We start from the raw sequence: 20,163 nt of genomic DNA, 5'->3' as shown, positions 1-20,163 counted from the left end.
TGCATTTGCCTGACCCACAAGCTTTCTCTGAGGTTCTTATACTGGCTTTGCTCATCTCTCCAACTTCCCACTTCTAAAAACATGATGCAAAAACCACAGTGGCTGCAGTTCAGGCTTAAGTGTCTCACAAAGACCTTATGTAACCAGCAGGACAAAGACCTATAAGGATGCCATCAGGGCATCACCACTATGCTTTTCTGAAGGTACCACCACCACAACACAACTGTGCCTGAAGAATTATCATTAAAAAAAAAAAACTATTTTCCCACTTCACCACAAAGTCTGTGAAAAAAAGTGGGAATTTTATTGAATGATTTACCACCTCACATACTCAGTCTTCTAAATGAACAGTCATTTGCCACAGAAAGTGACAGACCCATCAAACTGATTTTTTCCCCTTATGCTGTTTCACTTTGTTGCACAATGCTTCATTAAGACAAGCATTTGCTTTCTTATGCAAGAAAACACAGCCCAGAGCAAACTATGTGTTCTGTCCTCTATAGAAATACTGCTCTGCTGGAATCACTCATTTATAACATCTCTTCCATAGAAGCAGCTGGATATGTCCTGGCTTGTGCAGCTTGCTAGGATATCTGATGAACTGCTACGCTGTCAGGAAGTACATGCTTCTGTTTAAAGAGTGATGATCTTAATCTAAGTATTCATTCACTACTTCCAAAAGCTAGGAAGAAAAAGCAGCATATGCTTGGCCAAGAGTTACTGTTTGGTGAAGACATGAAAAACCAACATGGAAAAAGTTAACTGAGATAATAAAAGATGGAAATCCCCAAAACAAGCACCGCATGTGAAGGCTTATAAATCCATACAGGTCCCTCCAAACGCAAACCTTGAATGCAACACTAATTCAAGATGAATTTCTTTAAACTATGGTTATTTTTTTTGTATGGCTTTATTCTCTTATTCTCTTCTTTTTTGATACACTTTTTTTTTTTCCTTTTGAATTCTGTCCTCTTAAGTTTTATTAAGTTGTGTTTCAAATTCATGAAAGGGGCCTTGACTTACACCCACTCTTCCCACAGTTTCCCTTTTATTAATTTTTTTACCGATAACCTAAAGCTCTCCTAGAACAGCTATTTTATTTATCACATTTCAAATTATTCCTTTAAAAAAAAAAAATAGATTAGAATCTCTGAAGATTAATGACCGCAGTTCTTGAATAGATACAGATGCTAAGTACAATAAAGGAGGGGTTTTGCAGCTGTGCAATCAGGAAGGAGCAGCAAACACAGGGCAGCTCCCTCCCCTGTGTATCTAAGGTGGATAAACCCAGGTGTTGAGTGTTCTGACCTGGACACAAGTCAATGACTTATTGCATCAGAGATAAGAAAAGATGCTGATGGCACAAAGTGCTGCCAAACTCCCGTCAGTGAAAGCAGAGTCCTGCAACCCAAAGGGAAGCAGCTGAAAGGTGTGGCTTACCACAACGATCTCTGATAACCAGGTTCCGGCCTTCTTTCAGGTGAATGGTCAGGAGGTAAGCAAAGGGGCTAGGCAAGTCATTCAAACAATCACTTCCTTCTTCTACAGCCTAAGGAGAACAAAGAAATCAGTCACCACTACGGGCCTCCCCAAGCAGACATGTGAACAGACTAGGTGTTTTCTTGGTGCTGCAGAGGTGAAGTTCACGGGCCTTTTTTCTTTGGGCAATCTTTTACAGTGCACTTGACAGAAAAAGGAAAAGAAGATGTCTGAGACTGCTTCCTTACATAAATAACTAATCATCATTGTCAGATAAACTCACAAAACCAAGAGTAACAAAAGGATGGCTACAACTGAAAATCAGTTATAACAGTAAACGTCATAAATGCACAGACAGGCGTTCTAAATCCTAGCATTTCTTTTTTTTTTTTTCTAGCTGCTTATTCCTTGTGCATTCACATTTATCTGCTGAAATCATGAAAAATACAAATTTCATAAAATTACTGAGTGGAATGTTTCTTTATACAGGTTTAGAAGACCTGAAAGCAGCAGTGGACAAAGCATTCTTGTTCAGAGTTGCTGCCAGGGTTACATCCCACATCACCACCATCCAGATGGCATATTTGGTGAGGGCAAAGGTAGTGAAGTTTGCCTAGAATAAGCAAATACACTTTACATGAGGACTGCATGTCAATAACTGCCAATGCCTTTTTGCACTGTTGTAAAACTGGATTGTTGTCATGTTAGTTAAACCCTACATTCATAGTAAGGTAGTTGCAGTCTCTATTTTAATTCAATTTATTCCTGAGATACTGAGTATTTATGCTGATGCTTTCATCAGTTACCACTGCTAACAGAAATTATAGAATACTTTATAAAAGCAGGACATGCCAATCTATTTAAAATATTCAAAACCGCCTTGCATGACCGCCAAAAAAATGCCCCAAAAATACCATGCCGGAAAAATCTATAGGAAGCTTCACACGTTTATTTATTTATTTATTTATTTTAACCTGTAAGGAGCAAATCAGCAAAGAACCCAAACCTAAAATTAATTGTGCTTCCCCTAAACAGTCTGACAAAGTTTCAAAATACTTTAAAGTAATAGGACGTACCATCTGATCATCGAAAAATTGAGACGATATAGAAGAGTCTAAATCTATTCCTCCACAAGAGTCCTATCAAAAAAATACAAAGAGTTAGACAATAGTAATAAAGGTAACACAGTAATAGGTAATATTAATAATATAGTAATAGGTAACAATAACATAGTAATGCACGGTGCCTTCATTGCTGAAGGTCCTTTCCAAAACTCCCCTGATGCCCAATGGTTATTCCACCTGGTGACTTATCAGTTGCAATGCTGACCCTTACTCCTGGACAGAATTACAGTTGTTGAATCTCCAAGTTTCCTCGCTACAATAGAATTAAAATAAATAAATAAATAAATAAAACTCCAGAAGTGGTGGCAGCAGCAGCAACAACCTGAGTTTGGAGAGTGAGTGGCACTCTCACATCACTGCAATTTCTCCTTCGTTGCCCGAAGGTTAAGGCCCAAGAGAAGTTTTTTTTTGTTTGTTTTTTGTTTTTTTTTGTTTTTGTTTTTTTTTTTGTTGGTGGTGGTGGTTTTTTTTTTGTTTGTTTGTTTTTTGTTGTTGTTGTTGTTTTTTTTTGCAAAACCTTGTTTTGTGTTTTAATTCAGATCTCTTAAACTTTCAGTGGGGAGAGAAGGTTTCATGCTAATATTTTAGTGTAAGTTATGCTACAGTAAATCATACAAACGTACCCACAATGTGTGTAATTCCACGGGACACATTTGCAAAGTTCAGGGGAAAAAAAAATTAGAACCAAATGTCAAAGGGAAAAAGGAGGGAAAAAAAGGGTAGTGGACCTTTACTTCCCTATATTCCGTAGTAACTGGAAAGCCCAAAAATTGTTATCAAGTTCCTAGCACATCAGAGGAAGTCAAATATTTCTTCCTAAAGACTAACTCATTCAAAAACTTGAGGCTATAGTGACGCAGTGTCTAGACTGTCTGGACACACAGAAGGGATTCATTCAGTGGCCAGGACACTGCTGCTGACAGTATTTTGACTGCCAGGACAGTCTATGATGATCACTTACACTGAAGAGGACCTCTGTGCACGTGCAACTCTTTGGTCTAATGCAGGACAATCACAGCCCATTCAAATACCAAGATTTATTCTAATAACAACCTCACTCTACAGAAATGCACACAAGGTGGAATTTGATCCCCATGTGAAAATGTTATTTCGTGCAGCGTGGTAACATCCAAATCTCTTAGATGAGAGCTGCATTGTGTTGAGCACCATACAAAAAAAAGCATTTCCTGCATCACAGATCATAAATCTTAGAGATATTGATATGCTGAAATAAATATAAATAAGCTTCTGTGTAATTATTCTTCCCCTCCTTTTCCCATATACATATATTACATATCAGGAAATACAGTAATCCAGCACTGCAAGTAAAATTTTACTTGCATGACAGACAAAATTTAACATTATGATTCCCACAGTAATCGTAACTTGGCCACCTTGCAAAAACACATTAAAAGTAGAAATATTATTATCATAAAGAGCAGCAGAAGAGTTTCCTTTCACAACAGAACTGAGTTATAGCTGCTAGGGGAACCCTAACTTTGAATTTCCTGACTAGCATGCATAAAATCTCACTTGTGTGCATTAAACCTAGCATTTCTACAGTAGTCTCTGGCTTCACAGGTATGTCTTTCAGGCACCATTATTGGTACTATTAATAGTTTCTCTTGTTCTGCATGGCAAAACATGGAATCAAAGAACTGTATTGAAAAGCACAATTAGAATAATAAGAAGTACTAACCTACCCTAATATCATTTACAATAAAAAATCCATCCTCAAAGTTATGCTTTCGTATTTGTTGTTTGTTCTTTCTTTACTTGTATTATATGGATAGAAATTGAATAAAAACAGCTTTTTCATGTTATCTCCATGTAAAGTGAAGCACTATTACTCTATGTAGCTGATTGCAATGAGATCACTGAATATAGATAAAAGTCTAGCCAAAAATACTGTCCTGAAATCTTGATTTTATCTAACTACAGTAATATTTCTGAACTTAATATAAGCAAACAGCACCACATTCATCAACAGGGTCATAGCTGCAAATCTGTGTCCAAAAAAATAAAACGTTAGCATATGCATGAATATATACAAATGAATCAAACTTTCCTCCTGGCAGGGTTTACAACCTCTACCTCCTCTTCTTATCTGTTCAAGGCCAAGAATGATTCAAAATACAAGTGCACTGAGTGTATCATCAACCAGACAGGCCTTTGCGTTGCTACTGACTCACAGCAAGGTGTTAGATGAAGAAATGGTGTTAGTGCACTTAAGTAATGACGCGTGACCACGGACAAAAAGCAACAGCAAAAAGTGACATCAACAGTGTCCTCTGCAATCTGAACAAATCAGGCAGGGGTTCAACACAACTTCAGTTACTCCTCCGCTCTTTCAATCTGCGTACCGCGACTACAGAGGACAAAAAAGTTAATCTCTTGGCAAATGGAAATGCAATGTGAGTAGTGAGAACTTCTATTGAAGATGGAATGCTCCCAGCACCAACGGCTCTGTGTTGAGCATTCAGAAAGGTGTAAAAACCACAACCCCACACTGAGCTTAGGTATGAGGCTCAGAACTTATCTCATGGTACTGGGTGACCAAAGAAAACCAGGAAATGAGTAGGTGGCATGTGACAAGCAATTCAGGGGGAAAAAAGCTCAACCTACATCTTTTCTTTTTTTAGTTTATTTTGTTCCATGGATCTGCCTGCCTTCCTTCTGATTTACCTCACTAATCAGTGAATGATGCTCACAAAAGAATGATGCAAGTAATTGTCGTGCTGTGCTCTCTGCAGCAACCCCACCTAGTATTAGAACACCAATAACATGCACAACAAGCTGTCCCTATCAGAGGGGCTCAGAATAAAGATTTCGTGGCTGTTCAACGAAGTATAAGAACCAAACTTTGAAAAGAATTGAGTTTAATATTCCTTATCTATTTCTACTTTCATTTGCTTCATTCTGCTGCAAGATCTTTAGAAAAATCTTTCTGCATTTAAAAGTTATTGGAGGCAGATTACAGGAATGGAGGTAAGATCTTCACACAGAGATAGGGTTTGGCATGAAAGTAAATATTAAATGATTTAGATGCACAAACACATTTTGGGAATGATATAAATGCTACAGAGAATAAGGCAGACAGATTGCTATGCATCTGGAGGAAACTTGAAATTAATCTATTCCATCACTATACAGTTACCACTTTCTGCTGAAGTGCTTAGCTTGCCCAAAGTCAAGCAGAATTTGGGATTAATTTTGGTGCTACTGCAAATACAGTTGCTAAATTTTAGGTTAGAATTTGATGGTCTACACCAGCAGAAAAGAACTGCTGATATCATTAAAACAACCTGGAAGCAAGCTCCTAAAATGATGAGTATCCAACCTACTTTATGCTGATTAGCCTGAGTTGATATAAATTTTAAGCTAATGTGTTTAAAATTTAGTAACAGAAATGATGTTCACTAGCTAACACTGTGATCTGTTGCATCACAGGGGAGATAACACTGCTTTGATAAGAATGCACATAGATGGAGAACAAGTTTTATATCATAAAAAAACATTTTCCTTATAGTAGCACTGATCATAATTTTGTTAAAGATGTTAATTCACCTGTGAAAGCCACTTCCAAAGGAGAGCTTTAAACCTAAGTGTCTGTTTTCCATTTTTACATCTTGGATGACTCAGAAAATCAGTTGCCATACCTGTAACACTTAATTTATGGGAAAACAACCTCAAAATTTAGCTCAAAATCTAACTTTCCTAGTGAAAACTCAACTCAGAAGGAAATAGATTTCCACAAACAAAACAAATTTTGCCTACAATGTTTCAGACAGCCACAACCTTCACCTGTTTGTCTTATAAAGTTACTGTGTGACTCCATGGATTTGCCACTTTGCTCTGGCCAAGCAGGATTTACTGTTTCATGTCAAATTCAAAGCATGTCGGACTTGGATCCTCCTGTTCCTGGGACATTATGTCCAACCACAGAAGCACTGACCACAAAAGTGGTAAGAAAGAAGGGGAACAAGATGGGCAATTCAGATGAAGTATTTTGATTTTACACCTCCTCTAATTAATCATCACAAACCAAACCCAAAGGACAGCCCTGAGCATGTTGCACACACCCACTGCATTCCACCACACACTCATTTTGACTAATTTCAGGTGTTGGCAGAGTTCGCTTCACCCTTCATCTTTCACCTCTTGCCTTCAGCTGGACCTTGAGTGGGCAGTAAGTTGGTTTTTGCTACAGCAGTCCTAGTAAGTTATATTAATTAAAAGGAATTCTACAAGTGCATCAGACAGCAGTATGTTTCAGAGCTCAGAAAGCTACAGCTACTTTTGACCTAAGCAAGCAATTCCAACATCTCTGAACAATCTGAAGTATCATAGATTTGCCAAAAAAAAAAATCGAAGTGTGGTTAATTTTGCAGCTCCACAATGACAGAAAGGATATCTGAATTTGGCCTCAAAAATATATATAACACATTGGGTTTATGCTATTTTTTTCCCCTTATACCTCGCATGCGGTCCCTCTTCTCCACCCCTTCATAACCCAGTCTGGCCCAAGAGGGCCACTCAGCATGGCCATCACCCAAGCCCCTCACCTCCATCATCTCGTCTGCCAGGTCATTGCTCAGTCGGGCTCTCTGCAGCAGCTCAAGGAGGTCGTCACTGGATGGCCGTTTCCCCTCAGGTGTGGGGCCTCCTGCCACACGTGCATCCAAGCAGGCCACATCCCCCTCCATGCGTGCAGTCAACTGCCTTGGCCATGGCCAGTCCCCTCCCGCTGGCCTCACCGATGCGTTTCTGCTTTTCAGAGACACCACAGGCCTGGGGAGGTTGCTGGGGGAGTCTCCTGACAGGACCTGAGTGCTCGAATACGTCGTTTCTTCTTCTGTGATAGTCTCCACCTCCAGCATGTCAGGCACCGACACACTGAGGCGTCGGTCCAGCGAGCGGACCTTGCTCACCACCATCTTGCTGGATCTCTTCTTCGTCTTCCTCGTGCTTAAGTTTTGCAGGAACGGCCTCGTTCTCTGCTTCAGGGATCCCCAGACGGATGGCTTATCCAAGTCCATTGCTGCACACGGGACCTCAGCAATGCCTCTGGTACAAAACAGCATCAGTGATTCTCGGGGTGACTAAAAGGAACGTAGGAAGAAAGCAAGTCAGTCAGGAAAACTAACAACCGCTGAAGGTTATGATTCACATTGCCTCATCTTAAAACTTTCAGTCATTTTTCTAAACAGTAAAAGCAAAGCATTAGTAAGTGCTTCCCAATACAATCTGGTAGGTAGGTTTGATTGTTTACAAGGAAAACAGCCAGAACAAGTATTTAATCCTACACTAAAATGCAATGTCTGTCCACTGCTTTATGATTGCTATGAGAACACTTTATATCACTTCTGCCAAGTTCCGATTTGAAAAAAAAAAAAAAAAAATTATCTCGTTTGAAACTGCTTCTGAACAAAACTTACTGATGGAATTTAAATCATAATTCTAGCACACAAAAAAAATGCTGGCAAAGCTGTCACTGTGATTTCTGATGATGATTTTTCAGTCTATGTACATTTTCTTTGTTCTTTCTTAGACTGTGAGGATTTTTCCATGATTTACCAGAGGACAAGCACACAAAAATCAGCTCCACAAACTAAATGAAGAAGGCAGAAGAGATCACCTATAGCATTAGAAATCCCAACTAAGACACCCCAAAATACACCCTCATGTTACCCACTATCAGCAGCAGTCACCTCTGAAGAATTAATTTCCCTCATAAAGAAGGCAGTTCAGAGAAAATGAGGACAAAAATGACAGAAGGAATCACAGATTTCAAAAACCTGGCTGGTGGAGTTTTATCTTTAAGTTGATTCATGGTGAACACTTCTACAATAGTGAAGGGCACGAAGAAAAGTTCCAAAATCACCTACTGAATCTGCATTGTAAGACAATGGTTGAATGGACGCATCTGTGCACAGGAATATCCTCACAGACTGTGTTTTTTGGTGTTAGCATCTGAGCAACCATCCTTATTCTGTAAAGCAAAGACAGTCAAACCATCATCCACAGTCGTTAAGAAAAAAAAAAATTATGAAACTTGCAGATTTACTCTTACAGTCAACAAAGACACAGAGCTTATAGCATATACCTGTATCATTAGCAATGGATACCTGTTAACTTCTATATTTCTGCTTCCAAAACTCAGAGCGCATTTAAATGCACACAGTTGACCAAATTGCTTAGCTGACCAAAAATAACTCATCCCATTATTACCCTATATTGATGGAAAATACCAGAGCAGACAATAGAATACAACTGATGCATAAACCCAGATAGAGAAATCACTGTCTGCTCTCCAAGACATCTACTCTTACATTTCATTAGTTTGAATGAGGTTGCCCAGGCAGTTTCTTAACAACTTATTTAAATTTATGACTATCCCCACCATATTTGCAGTGTTCAGGCATCTACAAAAGTCTTTAACTGTATTATTGCATAACTAAAGCTACACAATCCCTCCTACCCTCATTTATATTGCAATATAAATGCTTGCTATCATAACAGTTACAGTCAATGCGAAAAATAATAAGCTATTGTGGCACTACATGCATTCAACAAAGCAATATCAAATTTTGCCCACATAGGAATGTGTGCTAGTATAGACACATCAGCTAACCACAGGATTTTCACCCCTAGCTCCTGTAGACAGACCTAATATCAAAGTGCACATGGACAACTAGAATTATTTTTTCTTCACATCACAAAGAAGCAAAAACATTTCTGAACCAAATTTACCAGGGAGAGAAGAAAGAAATGCAAACCTGAACACATTTGACCAGATATACAGGGATGCCCATAGTGAAGAAACACCTGACGCCCTGTGCAAGCCGTGCTCACCTTGGCTGATAACCTTCACCTAGGCTCTTCGTTCTTTAAATAAAAATTTGACAAGGAAGCTGCAGGCCTTCTTGGTAGCATTGTACCTCAAGAGAAATTACTAGGGTAAACACAGTTGCATAAAACATTATGAAATACCACTGTTGGCACTCGTTGAAACAACTGTCTCTTGCCAGTGGCCTCCACTCCGCCTGCCCAGAAGCCTTCCAAAGCAAAGCCATCATGGATAAAGGCAGGAACCAGCTCACAACATTCTCCTCCCAAGGCTGTTACTGCTTCCCATTCCTTTCCTGTTATTCTCCACCCCTCTCGTTTTGATGGCCCACTGCTGTCGTTCTTACTTTGTTTGCTTTGAGATTTTGTTTCCTAGCAGCAGGCTAGTTCCTGTAGGTTTTGTAGTTACATTCCTCCAGTTGTTTTTTCATAGAAATGCCCATTCAGCAAGGATGGTCCGAAAGCCATGGGGTATTTCTGAGCCCCACTGGCACTTGACTCATCATGAGCAGGTTTCCTCAAGCCAGACAGAATCACAGTGGAGGAAAAAAAATAAAATAAAATAAAAAAATCAGGGGAAAGGTTTCTGGGTTTTGGTTGGTCAGGACAGCAGGGATAGCTCGAGCAGCTCCTATGCTGGGTTAACAGTGGCAATATTTGCTGTGTGAAGGAGCACAAGGCTGCTTGAACTGAGGCCAGAGGAGAAGCTGTTCAATCCAGCCCTGGATTGCCGAAGGGTTTGGCCATACTCCACCTCCGAACCTATACACCCACACGCCTGCTGCAACTGTAACTTTCATTTTATAAATATTGTAATGACAAGCAAATTAATCCAAACGACTGTTGTAATACACAAAAATACAAACGTTACTGCAAGTGTTGTGATTTTATACAAAAAGGGTAAATACAGTCTGAAGGGCAAATGCACTTTGACATCTGCCAGCCAGCCTGGCATTTTTTTCACTTCCCCAGTTTACAAAGAAAAACAACACAAAAGCACCCCCGTGAGCAGAAATTTATGCCCTGGAGACATCAGTGGAAGACGAGGGATGGGGACCACCACCCTGGCGCAGTGCTGGAGATAGGTGTGCCAGGCTTTTGGGGGTACACCCACCCCAAAAACACACATTCACATGTTCAGATGTTACCCCGAATGAGCACACGAGCTCTTGTGAACATTAAACCACACCACTAATAAAGCCAGTCTGTTCTTTCTTACTCCATGAGTTTTCCTCCAATTTCCTTTCCCATACTGAGCAGCATCAACAGAGGCACATCATTTTAAAGAGACAGAAATTCCCTGTTTCTTGTAAAAAACCTGTTCTCTGTGTCAACATGTTGCTCACGTACTCCTTATCCGCCACAGGCCAGCAGCTTTTCCTTTTCCTTCCACTGTCTCAGAAGTTTGGTGCCAAGCCTATCACCTGACATTCCCCGAGCAGACATGGTGAAAGTCATACTTTGCCAAATTGCTGGTCTGAGTGTGGCCTCTTTATTCTTTCCTTGCATCAATGGCACATTGTCCCATAGAGCTGCAAACAATATTCTGAGAAACATTTCCTGTTATCAATTTTAACTTGGTTGTTTTTAATTGAATGGCTCCTTGTTACGTAATAAGATATAAATTAAAAAAAAATAATCAGTCTATCTTCTTCAGCTTACTCTGTAATATGCTGCTAAAGCTCAGAGCAATCCCTATAGCTTAATCTCTTCCTTCAGAGAGACACTTTTGGATTGCACCTGTCATTTTTATTACAGCCTGTTCTTTTGCTGTGTCTCCTCCTCTTTTGGGGGCAGTAGGAGCAAGAAAGAAAAGATTCATGACAGAAAAACTGGTCACAGCTCACCATCTGACTGATGTTACTAATTTCTAGTATTTTATTCTCCCTTAAGTATCTTCTAACTACAGTCTTCAGGATTACTTTTTTTTTTTTAAATAACGTTTTGGTCTCTCTCACTGTAACACACTCTACTTACTCCCTTAAGTGGTTATAATACTCAGAGTTATATGATTTTTTAGGTGTTCTAACAGGTGGCTGTGAGAGATTTCAGAAGTCATTGAAAGCCTAGAGAAATCATCCTGCAATTTCACTTCACATACTGTCTTGTCAGGAAGCCAGAAGAGACACAAGTGAGAAATACTACATGACAAAAAAATACTATAAAAGTGAACAATATCCCAAATAAGTGGGGAAACAAAACCAAATTGATTTAAATATTGGAAATTACAGAACACGTTTGTCTTTCTTCACTTTAAGTAATCATTCTCTGCACACCCAAAGTGCTTAATGCTCACTGAAGCAGCCCTGAAATGCTCCCTGCTAAAGCCTTTCAGAGGCGTCCTCACAGCCAGCAAAAAGATAAAAACACAACTGAGCACACCGCCACTGCTATTACAACCTTCATAAATCCGGTAATCACTGTGCTCAATTTACTTCTCCAGTTAAAGTGTGAATGTTGGGTCAGTCAGCGTGCCAACAATGTTCATAATCTGTAATTCAGTCAGTATGCTCTCAGCTCCAACCAAATGCTGGCCAACATTTCAATCCAGTGTAGCTGGAAAGGGTAACGTGTTAGAGGATGTTAGGAAGATATTCTTCAGTTGCATGCATCTTAACATAGGTTCCCGCTGGACAACAAACTAACAGAACTCCCTCGCTATAAAACCTCCATTGATTCTGGCTGTTCTGGTGTAAAATGCTCCCCCTAATCTCTGCCTGCACAGCAGGCACTGGCATAAAACCTACATTACACAACTTTCAAGAAAAGCTAATTACACTTTTCCTACAAATCCCAGCCATCTGCACTAGCAGTCACAAATTAAACCATTCCTCCCTGGGAGAAATAAGGAAAATATAAGGAAAAAAAACTCTCTGCTGGCTAAACAACTGTATGTACAGGCTGGTTACTTCTGTAGCATTGTATAAAGTGTCCCAGGTTTTTCCTCAGCACTGCATATGGAACCTCAGTTGAGTATGAAGCTTTACAACTGAGAGCAGAATTACTTCAGAAAAATAAACCTATGCTTCCTTCTTTGCAGTAGCTTATTTCAGTTATTTATCTGGCAATGCAATACTTAGTCATAAGCATCATCAACCACAGAGATAAGAAAATATCTGTACATCTCCACAAAGCCCCGCTTTGCTCAGAGCTACCAGTTTCTCCTGGAATACTCCAAATGCAGCACGAGCTACACTCATATACGATACTTAAAACATTAAAAAGAAAACTGCATACTTCACCATGGGCAGGATGCCCCTTAGGTTATCAACCCCTTCAACCACTTCCTTGGCAGGTAAAACAAGTCCGAAACAAAAGGCTGACCTGTGGCTGCTCCTCTGACCGTATTCACACAAGCTACCAAGGGCCACTGAATTAGAGAGCTACATCATGACACAGAACAAGTGAGACAGACTTTTCTTCCTGCATCTCTGTCCGACAGCACAGGGTAAATACCTGAGCTAAAATTTGCCACAGCACCAGAAAAAGTCTAATCTCAGTCTGACTCTGCACAGGCTAATTACCCCGGGGAAATCAGTGTTAGAATTATTTTTAGTACTAACAAGCATCAAAGGGAGCACACTGCTGAAGTGTAGCTAACGTCTTCATTGCACAGGCGGCTTGCTGCAAAAGCAGGGTCATGCCTTGGCCAGCTTCCAAATCTCACCACTGCAGCTGGGCTTAAGCTTCCCTTGCTGGGCTTCAAATAATGTGAGTCCATTGAGGCAGATTCTACTCTTCTATTTCTACAGATTCCTTTGCAAAGCATACTGCAAGGGTAAATTTTAAAAATAAAAATGTGATTTGATGCTGTCAAACAAGTTAGTGCAAGTGTTTCATAAAAGACAATTTTGCATGCTTCAATGCTTGAATAGAACTAAGAAGTCCAAAAGAAACCTAACTTATTTTCTTGATGTAAGCTGGAAGAAATCTAGTCTTTGCTGGAGAAAGGCATAAATAATATTAAAGGTAAATGTGAATCTTACAAAAAGCTTGTTTATCCCATGCAGATAATAGAAGCATCTTGAATAATGCTCTTCTCAGCTATGTTTATTGTTGTACCTAAATCCTCCACAGGTCCCTGGGTTTTCCAGCTGTGGGCGGTTGGATTCCATGCTTGCCTTTTCATTTTTTAATTGGTTCAAACACGATGACCTCCATCTTTCGCAAAAACAAGAAATGAGCACACATCTTCCTCCACTTTTCACACAAGAGAGGAACACAAGGATGCTCCAACTCCTCAGAGACTCTTTTGCACAATCTAAAGAGCTTTCTTCTCAACTTTTATCAGCAGACAGTAACTACAAGAAGTAACAGAACTACCAGCTGCTACAAGCATATTAAAATAGCATCTGATAGTGAAAGTTACTGAAAAAAAAAAAAAAAAAAAAAAACCTGCACCTGACTCCAGCTTGTAAAAGTATTGCTTTCGGTTTGTTTCTGTGTATTCTAAAACAGAAGAAAAAATGAGTATTCATGGAGGAAATGAAGGAGGAAGTGTTTGGGTGCATTTTTCTAAAAATATTTCGCAAGGTCCCTTCAACTCCTTCAGCTTCCTTCTAAATATTGTCACTTATACCCATGCAAGCCAGAGGCCCCTCTCAATCTAACTCATAGGATTGTAACGAGCTGGTATAATTGCATATGTTCTTTACAGTGCCATCACCTGACAAGTACCAGACCTTCCCAGCCACATGAAGATCTGTCTCCTGCAGCCCTGTATCTCGGTAGGGGATATGCATATCAATCTAGACTCCGAGAAAGATCCTGGAGCAACAGATGCTGCCATCAGAAGACACTGTGCCATGTGCAGAGACCAAGCCAGCAGGCAGGTTGCTTCTTTGCCATTGGATATATTTTCTAACTTGCCTCATTGCTCCCAACCATACCAGGTGATCCCTGGAAAGGTGGTACCTGGAGCAGAGCACCTCAAAGAGCAGGTGAAGAGGGAAAGCTGATGAGCAGAAAGGTGAAAGAGTGATGGGGGATGTCAGTCGTTATTGACTAAAAGTGAGATAAGTGGCCTTATAAAATAAAAATAGTGGGTTTATCGGGGCTTAAGTGAGGAGCAACTCAAGATGAGGAACGAGGCAGGGAGCCACATGCTGGAGTCAGTGCCTGTCTGGAGGAGCTCCTGCAGAAATCCAGCCCTGCAGCCTCCTCACAGCTCACTCTCTCCTTCAAGCCTTCATTCACCTCTCATAACAAAAGGTATATTTTTATAACAAGAGGTGCACAGAAATAGATCATGCCTCTTCATAACTTTCAGGGAAAACAAACTTAGGAAGGAAACTGGAGACTCATTTCCACTGGAGGCCAAGTGAGCCAGTGCCTTTTACTAGCACTGAAGTCACATTTAAAAAAAAAAAAAAAGAGGTTTTGTTTATATGCAAATTACTTGTGCATATTCCTGCATTGCTCCCTAAATAAACACCGTAATTGTCAAATTACTCATCAAAACTCATTGGCCATAGAGGAAAAAGCTCTGCATGATTCTTTAAGGACTATTTGCCAGAGAGGCATAAAGTGAACACCTTCAATCAGAAAAAATGTCCTGATGCTAACTGGAACTGAGCAGGACAAAAGGCACCAGTAAGGCAGCTGTTACAGTATGCCACCTTCTGTACCGCAACATGTCCCTCTTCCCAGCAGCAACACGGCACGTGCCAGGTCCAGAGCTCACGGTGAATGCCAGGTACACAGGAGAGGTCACGTTACTCTGGATCTGTACTGACCTGTATGATTAAATGTCCTTTCACATTTAACATCTCTGCATGGCTTGGGTATATCTGTAGATAAAAATTACAGAGTGTTTTTACAGTTTCTTAATTCACAAAGGCAGGAAGCCAAAGGCAACTCAAGAAAATAGAGGTTTACGTGTCATAGTGCCGCTGAATGAGGAAATTCATCACTAAAAGTCCTCAATTTCTGTGAAAACCTCCAGCCTCCTTACAGCGAATCATTGCATTTAGGTATCTGAAGCTGTGCATTGCCATTGGGAAAGCTGAGAGATTGGAAAAGCCCCACAGAAAAAAAAAATCCCTAGGAAGCCTTTGGTAAAACCAAATGTTTGAGCATTTCAGTGCCATCTCTCATGCTGTCACACAACCCAAAGTGCATCCTGTGACTAGCTGACAGCACAGAGACGTGTGATGGCTGACACCATGACCACAAGTGAAACAGAGAGCCTGAGAGAAGCACAAAGAAGTCCAAATGAAGAATAAAACAAATCTTCAGCATTCAACAAAGCAATCATCAGATCCTCCACTCAGAGGGCACTTATTCATAGCCACGATAAGTAAGCTTCTGACCTCCAGATTATAAATTTCATAAAAAAGTATTTATGCGAAGGGAGACAAAAAAAAAAAAAAAAAAAAAAAACACCTCTCATGAACGTATTTTTCTAGGGCAGGATTACCGGAAGACACAGTGTTTCCCAAATACCCGAGAAATCAGCTATGACTGTGCAGAACACACTTATGCCCATGCTTATGCCCATGTTACAGTCATCGTAATTTAAGCATATAGCCAATACGTGAACATTTCAGTAGGCTTCATAGTTTGGCTCAGATATCCTAACATTTAATTACAAAAGAGATAAGAAATTAAGGAAAATACCAAGGCAAGTGCAGAAAGTTACTAGGGAACAACTACTGAAATTAAAAATCTTTGAAATCCGTGCTTTTGCATTCATTGGGTACATGGCAGTAAGGATCAGTAATGCTAGGTAGAAAAATGGCTATTTTAGGAGAAGTTTTTAACAATCAGCAATAAGTTATGCTTTTAAAAATTACAGTAATTTAGAGGAGACTAAAACATATGTTATATTGTTAACTTTATGAAGATAAGTAGCAAAACATCTACTCTAGTTACAAACAACATAGAAAAGAGATGCAAATAAACTAATCACTAATGCCAAGAAAATTTCTCTTGCTTACACCAACCTGGCTTCTGGGTAAGAAGCAAGGCTGTTGTATGATGGAAAAGCGAGCACATGCATCAGTATACCTTTAGCCTGAGCTAAAGGAGCTCAATGCTACTTATTCATAGAAGTCACTCTGGCGAATGGATTTCATCCCAGACAGACAATAACTCAGTACTTTAAACATGAAGGAGCCAAAGCATGCAACTAAAAATACATGTGCAAAGTCACATTGTTCCCCTAAAGTCAGTAAAATGACAGTACACAAATGTCAGCATAAACCCAATGACCCCTTTAAACATTTTTTTTTAAAATTATACCAACTAAATGTATGCCAGCACAGGTCTCTCTAAACAAATTTCTCACAGAAGTGAAACAGCTTTGAGGTTTATCTTTCCATACACCATTTGAGTTTACAGCCTCCTGGCACAAGAAACGTAACTTGTCTCTGGGTTCTGTTACAGCCTGATTTTCCCATTAAGAAGATCAGATAAAGTTGGTAAATTTAACTCATATTTGTTCGCAAATTACACACTGACACTTCCCAAGTCTTCACACTGGGACTTCACTTTCCTAAAGCTGAAGCCTGTAAATGCTAACATCATTCAAAAAAAACCACACTCTGTAATTCCAGTAACTATTAGAAGTTTGAATAAAAAGGTCAAAATCAAAATAGAAGAGTTTGCTGCCAACCCATGCGAGGATGAAGCAACCCATTCAGGACTTTAGCTGCAGAAGTTCAGAGAGCCTTGACACTACAGTACAGCCATTTAAAATTTTAATTTTGCAGCTCTTCTGAGGTATTTGGCTCATATGACAAACCCTCTCTGGAGTTTTGATTTTGCACATCTTTTCCATCACTGCAGTTACAGGCAGCTTTTCTGTAGGAATTAGGCTCACCGACATTGTACCAGCATTCTTGTCATTCAATCTGATGGCATGGGCAACTTTCTTCAGTGTTTTCTGGTTTAAACTCACAATTTAGCAAAATATTCAGTCCTCTCTGGGGAACCAGTAAGGGCTTCTCTGATTTTACACTGCATGCCTTGCTGGTGTCTGCCAGAGAACCAGCTGCTAAGGCCATCCCAAAATTACGGCTAATGTAGATATCACACAGAAGTGTTCAATATCCCAATGCCTGCCTCACTTCAGCATCCTCAGTGCAATGCAGTCCTCATTTATACCTCCCTTAAGTGCTTTTTGGGATAGAAGGATGAAGGTAACACCCTGTGCTTTGAGGAAAGCTGATATGGACCAGTGATTCATGGCAAAACTGGAGACCATCTTTAAAAGCATTATTCATTCTCGCCGTACACCATCAAGGGAAAGGGTGATTACCTCTTCTGTTGGCACAAGACACCTAAACACCAACCTAAAAAAATATTTAAAATACTATTATTCAAGAGATGGTCTATTCAGAGCCAGAGTTTGCAGGATTTTATTCCATTTCGTTTAAACAAGACTGACTAAAGAACACAAATCCTAGATCCAAACAGAGAGCACCTGGCAGCCACATGCTGTATCCACGTGGCGGGCCCATGAAGACGTTCCAAATCGAACTACTCTTTATCATGAAAAAACACAAACACATTACACAGCCCTTAAAAACATCTCAGCCTCCATTCATCTGGGGTAAGTTTGTCATGGGCAGGAAGGTGATGTTTAAATTTTGCTAAACTTTAAATGTCTTCCCTTCAGCCTACCTGCAGCACCTTTGTCACGCTGCCCAACTGCTCATTTGTAAACTGTGTCACCACTGCGGGGCTTTCTTAACTCTCCTGTCACGTATACATGGCTCCAGGCAGGATGGTTTTGTGCAGATCAAACTGACCAGTCCACTTGTCATCACCCTGTCCCCTTCAGATATTCTCAAACTAAATTTTAAGCGCATAAATTATGACAACTTTGCCTATAATTAACAAACAAAAAGCAGAGTTGATGAATCGTCGTTTAGTTCTGGTGAATACTAACTAAAAGGCATTTTAATTTGGCTATTATAATCATACAATTTCCTGTATTTGCTCATGGAGTAAAACAAATTAGAGCTCATAAACAAAACTTTTGCAACAGCTGTGAAAAAAAAAAAAAAAAAAAAAAACAACTTCCAAGATGCAGTAACACTTTTAATGGATTTAAAAGCTATTCAGATTCCCTTTGTATGCATCTAGCATATATGGGCAAGAGTCACTGATTTGACATTTGACAAGCATCCTGAAATGGGAACTGTCCACAGTTAGCTAAATAGATTGGGAGGTTTCTGGTTCAAATTTTGCACCTAAGTAGATGAAAGCTCAATCTTCCTCAACTTTCATTACATTATCATCAAAGGCTAGATAGATTTTTTTTTGCTATATGTTACTACAATGCATCATTTGGTAGGCGTTAGAAATCCGAATCTTTCCTGAAGTTGAAGAAAGGCTGCAATTCAAAACTCATATGTTCGCCTACCTCGTAATGAGCTTTACCTCTTAAATGATATCTTTACAAAGTTGAACATAATGCTGCCGCTTACACACAAAAAATAATCACACTCCAACCATGGAGACACTATCACAATTTCTTGATTGAATTATCAAATTTGAGTGTGGAGATTGTTTTAAAACATAGTACAATAAATGTAAAGCAGCAAGATTTCTAAGAAATCCACTAGAATATATAACAAATCAAATATTTGTATTTTTTAAAAAGACAAAACAAAACCCTACAGTTAATTGTTTCCAAGCACAATAAACCTGGAACAAAGCCTGCTATTGAATGAACATTAATGATTTGCCATTTGCTTCTGCAGATGTTTCCCATGAGGGAAGAGGCCAGAAAACATTCTACTTGAAACCCAGGAAAGCAGAGTTATGTTGCTTCATTCATTTGGATATTTTAATTTGAAATTGTCAAAAACACCAGGTTCAATAGGATTTTACATTGAAGGGAAGGCGTAAGCAATAAAATTTCAAAGACCAGAGCATGATAAACCCTTCCCACTTAAAAACAAATGATCCAGGTTTATAAAAAAATTTCACAGCCATGATATGAGCTCAGAGCATCTGCTTCTGTCCTTGTTGACAGCTCCTGATCATCACCACCTCCACATCAATGACATTAGAGACAAATGCCTGCTTAAATAAGTTAGCATGGCCATCACATTTTCATTTGTCTCTATTAAGAGATTACCAAACAACCCAGATTATATATCACATCCCAGCCAAAATTTACTTCTAGATTAGCTCTAATCTGTTAGAGAGCAAAGAGGAATGAAAGCATTTACTAGTAAATACTGGAGGGAGCACAGAGATGCTTCTGTGTCTTAATTTACGGTGTTATATGGAGCTAGAGCTCTTATTTCCAAATTAGATTTTATCTCTGATTTTAATGCAGCAAAGCTATACAATTCCAAGTATTTCCAAAAATAATGAATTCTGTACTAACCTAAAGTTTCCACTGAAGCATAATTTACTTTGCAAACAACAAATGGAGTTCGTAGGAGTGGGCAACAGGAAGAATAGTCAAGGGTACAAGTACTTCCCAGAAAGGAAGGATATAAATAAGATATTCCTTTTCTTTTTTTTTTTTTTTTTTTTTCCCTGGCCCAGAAGGCAAACAAAGCAACAATAAAAGATTTCTAAACGTATTTTACTGGTATTTACTGGTTACTATTTTACTGGTATTTTAGCAACTTGTTCTTGTGGGAAAGTGAAAACAAACTAACCAAGGGGCATCTGTGTAAATACAAAGGAAACAACCACTCACCACAGGAGGCAGAAAAGTCACCCTCCCTGTCAATTAACTCCAATT

The 20,163-nt window shown here is 39.4% G+C and overlaps 1 protein-coding gene across 12 annotated transcripts in view; it reads right to left on the bottom strand.

Moving 5' to 3' along the window:
* MCTP2 (multiple C2 and transmembrane domain containing 2) overlaps positions 1–20,163 on the bottom strand; it is a 154,850-nt gene that overhangs the window by 96,875 nt on the left and 37,812 nt on the right. For 5 of the 12 annotated variants that reach the window (XM_013091756.5, XM_038185161.2, XM_021266636.4 and 2 more), the window contains 4 exons: positions 8,492–8,595; positions 7,169–7,705; positions 2,556–2,618; positions 1,441–1,549 (listed from right to left, as the gene is read on the bottom strand). In XM_013091756.5, coding sequence (XP_012947210.4) covers positions 1,441–1,549; positions 2,556–2,618; positions 7,169–7,687 — 691 coding nt within the window. In that variant the 5' untranslated portion in view covers positions 7,688–7,705; positions 8,492–8,595. Of the gene's footprint in view, positions 1–1,440; positions 1,550–2,555; positions 2,619–7,168; positions 7,706–8,487; positions 8,596–15,187; positions 15,230–20,163 lie in introns of those variants that run through there. The other 7 variants (XM_021266633.4, XM_038185162.2, XM_027466051.3 and 4 more) reach the window with 3 other exon arrangements.

The sequence above is a fragment of the Anas platyrhynchos genome, chromosome 11 (assembly GCF_047663525.1).
Source record: "Anas platyrhynchos isolate ZD024472 breed Pekin duck chromosome 11, IASCAAS_PekinDuck_T2T, whole genome shotgun sequence".
Taxonomy (NCBI): Eukaryota; Metazoa; Chordata; class Aves; order Anseriformes; family Anatidae; genus Anas; species Anas platyrhynchos.
This window is presented reverse-complemented; position numbering and strand designations above follow the sequence as displayed.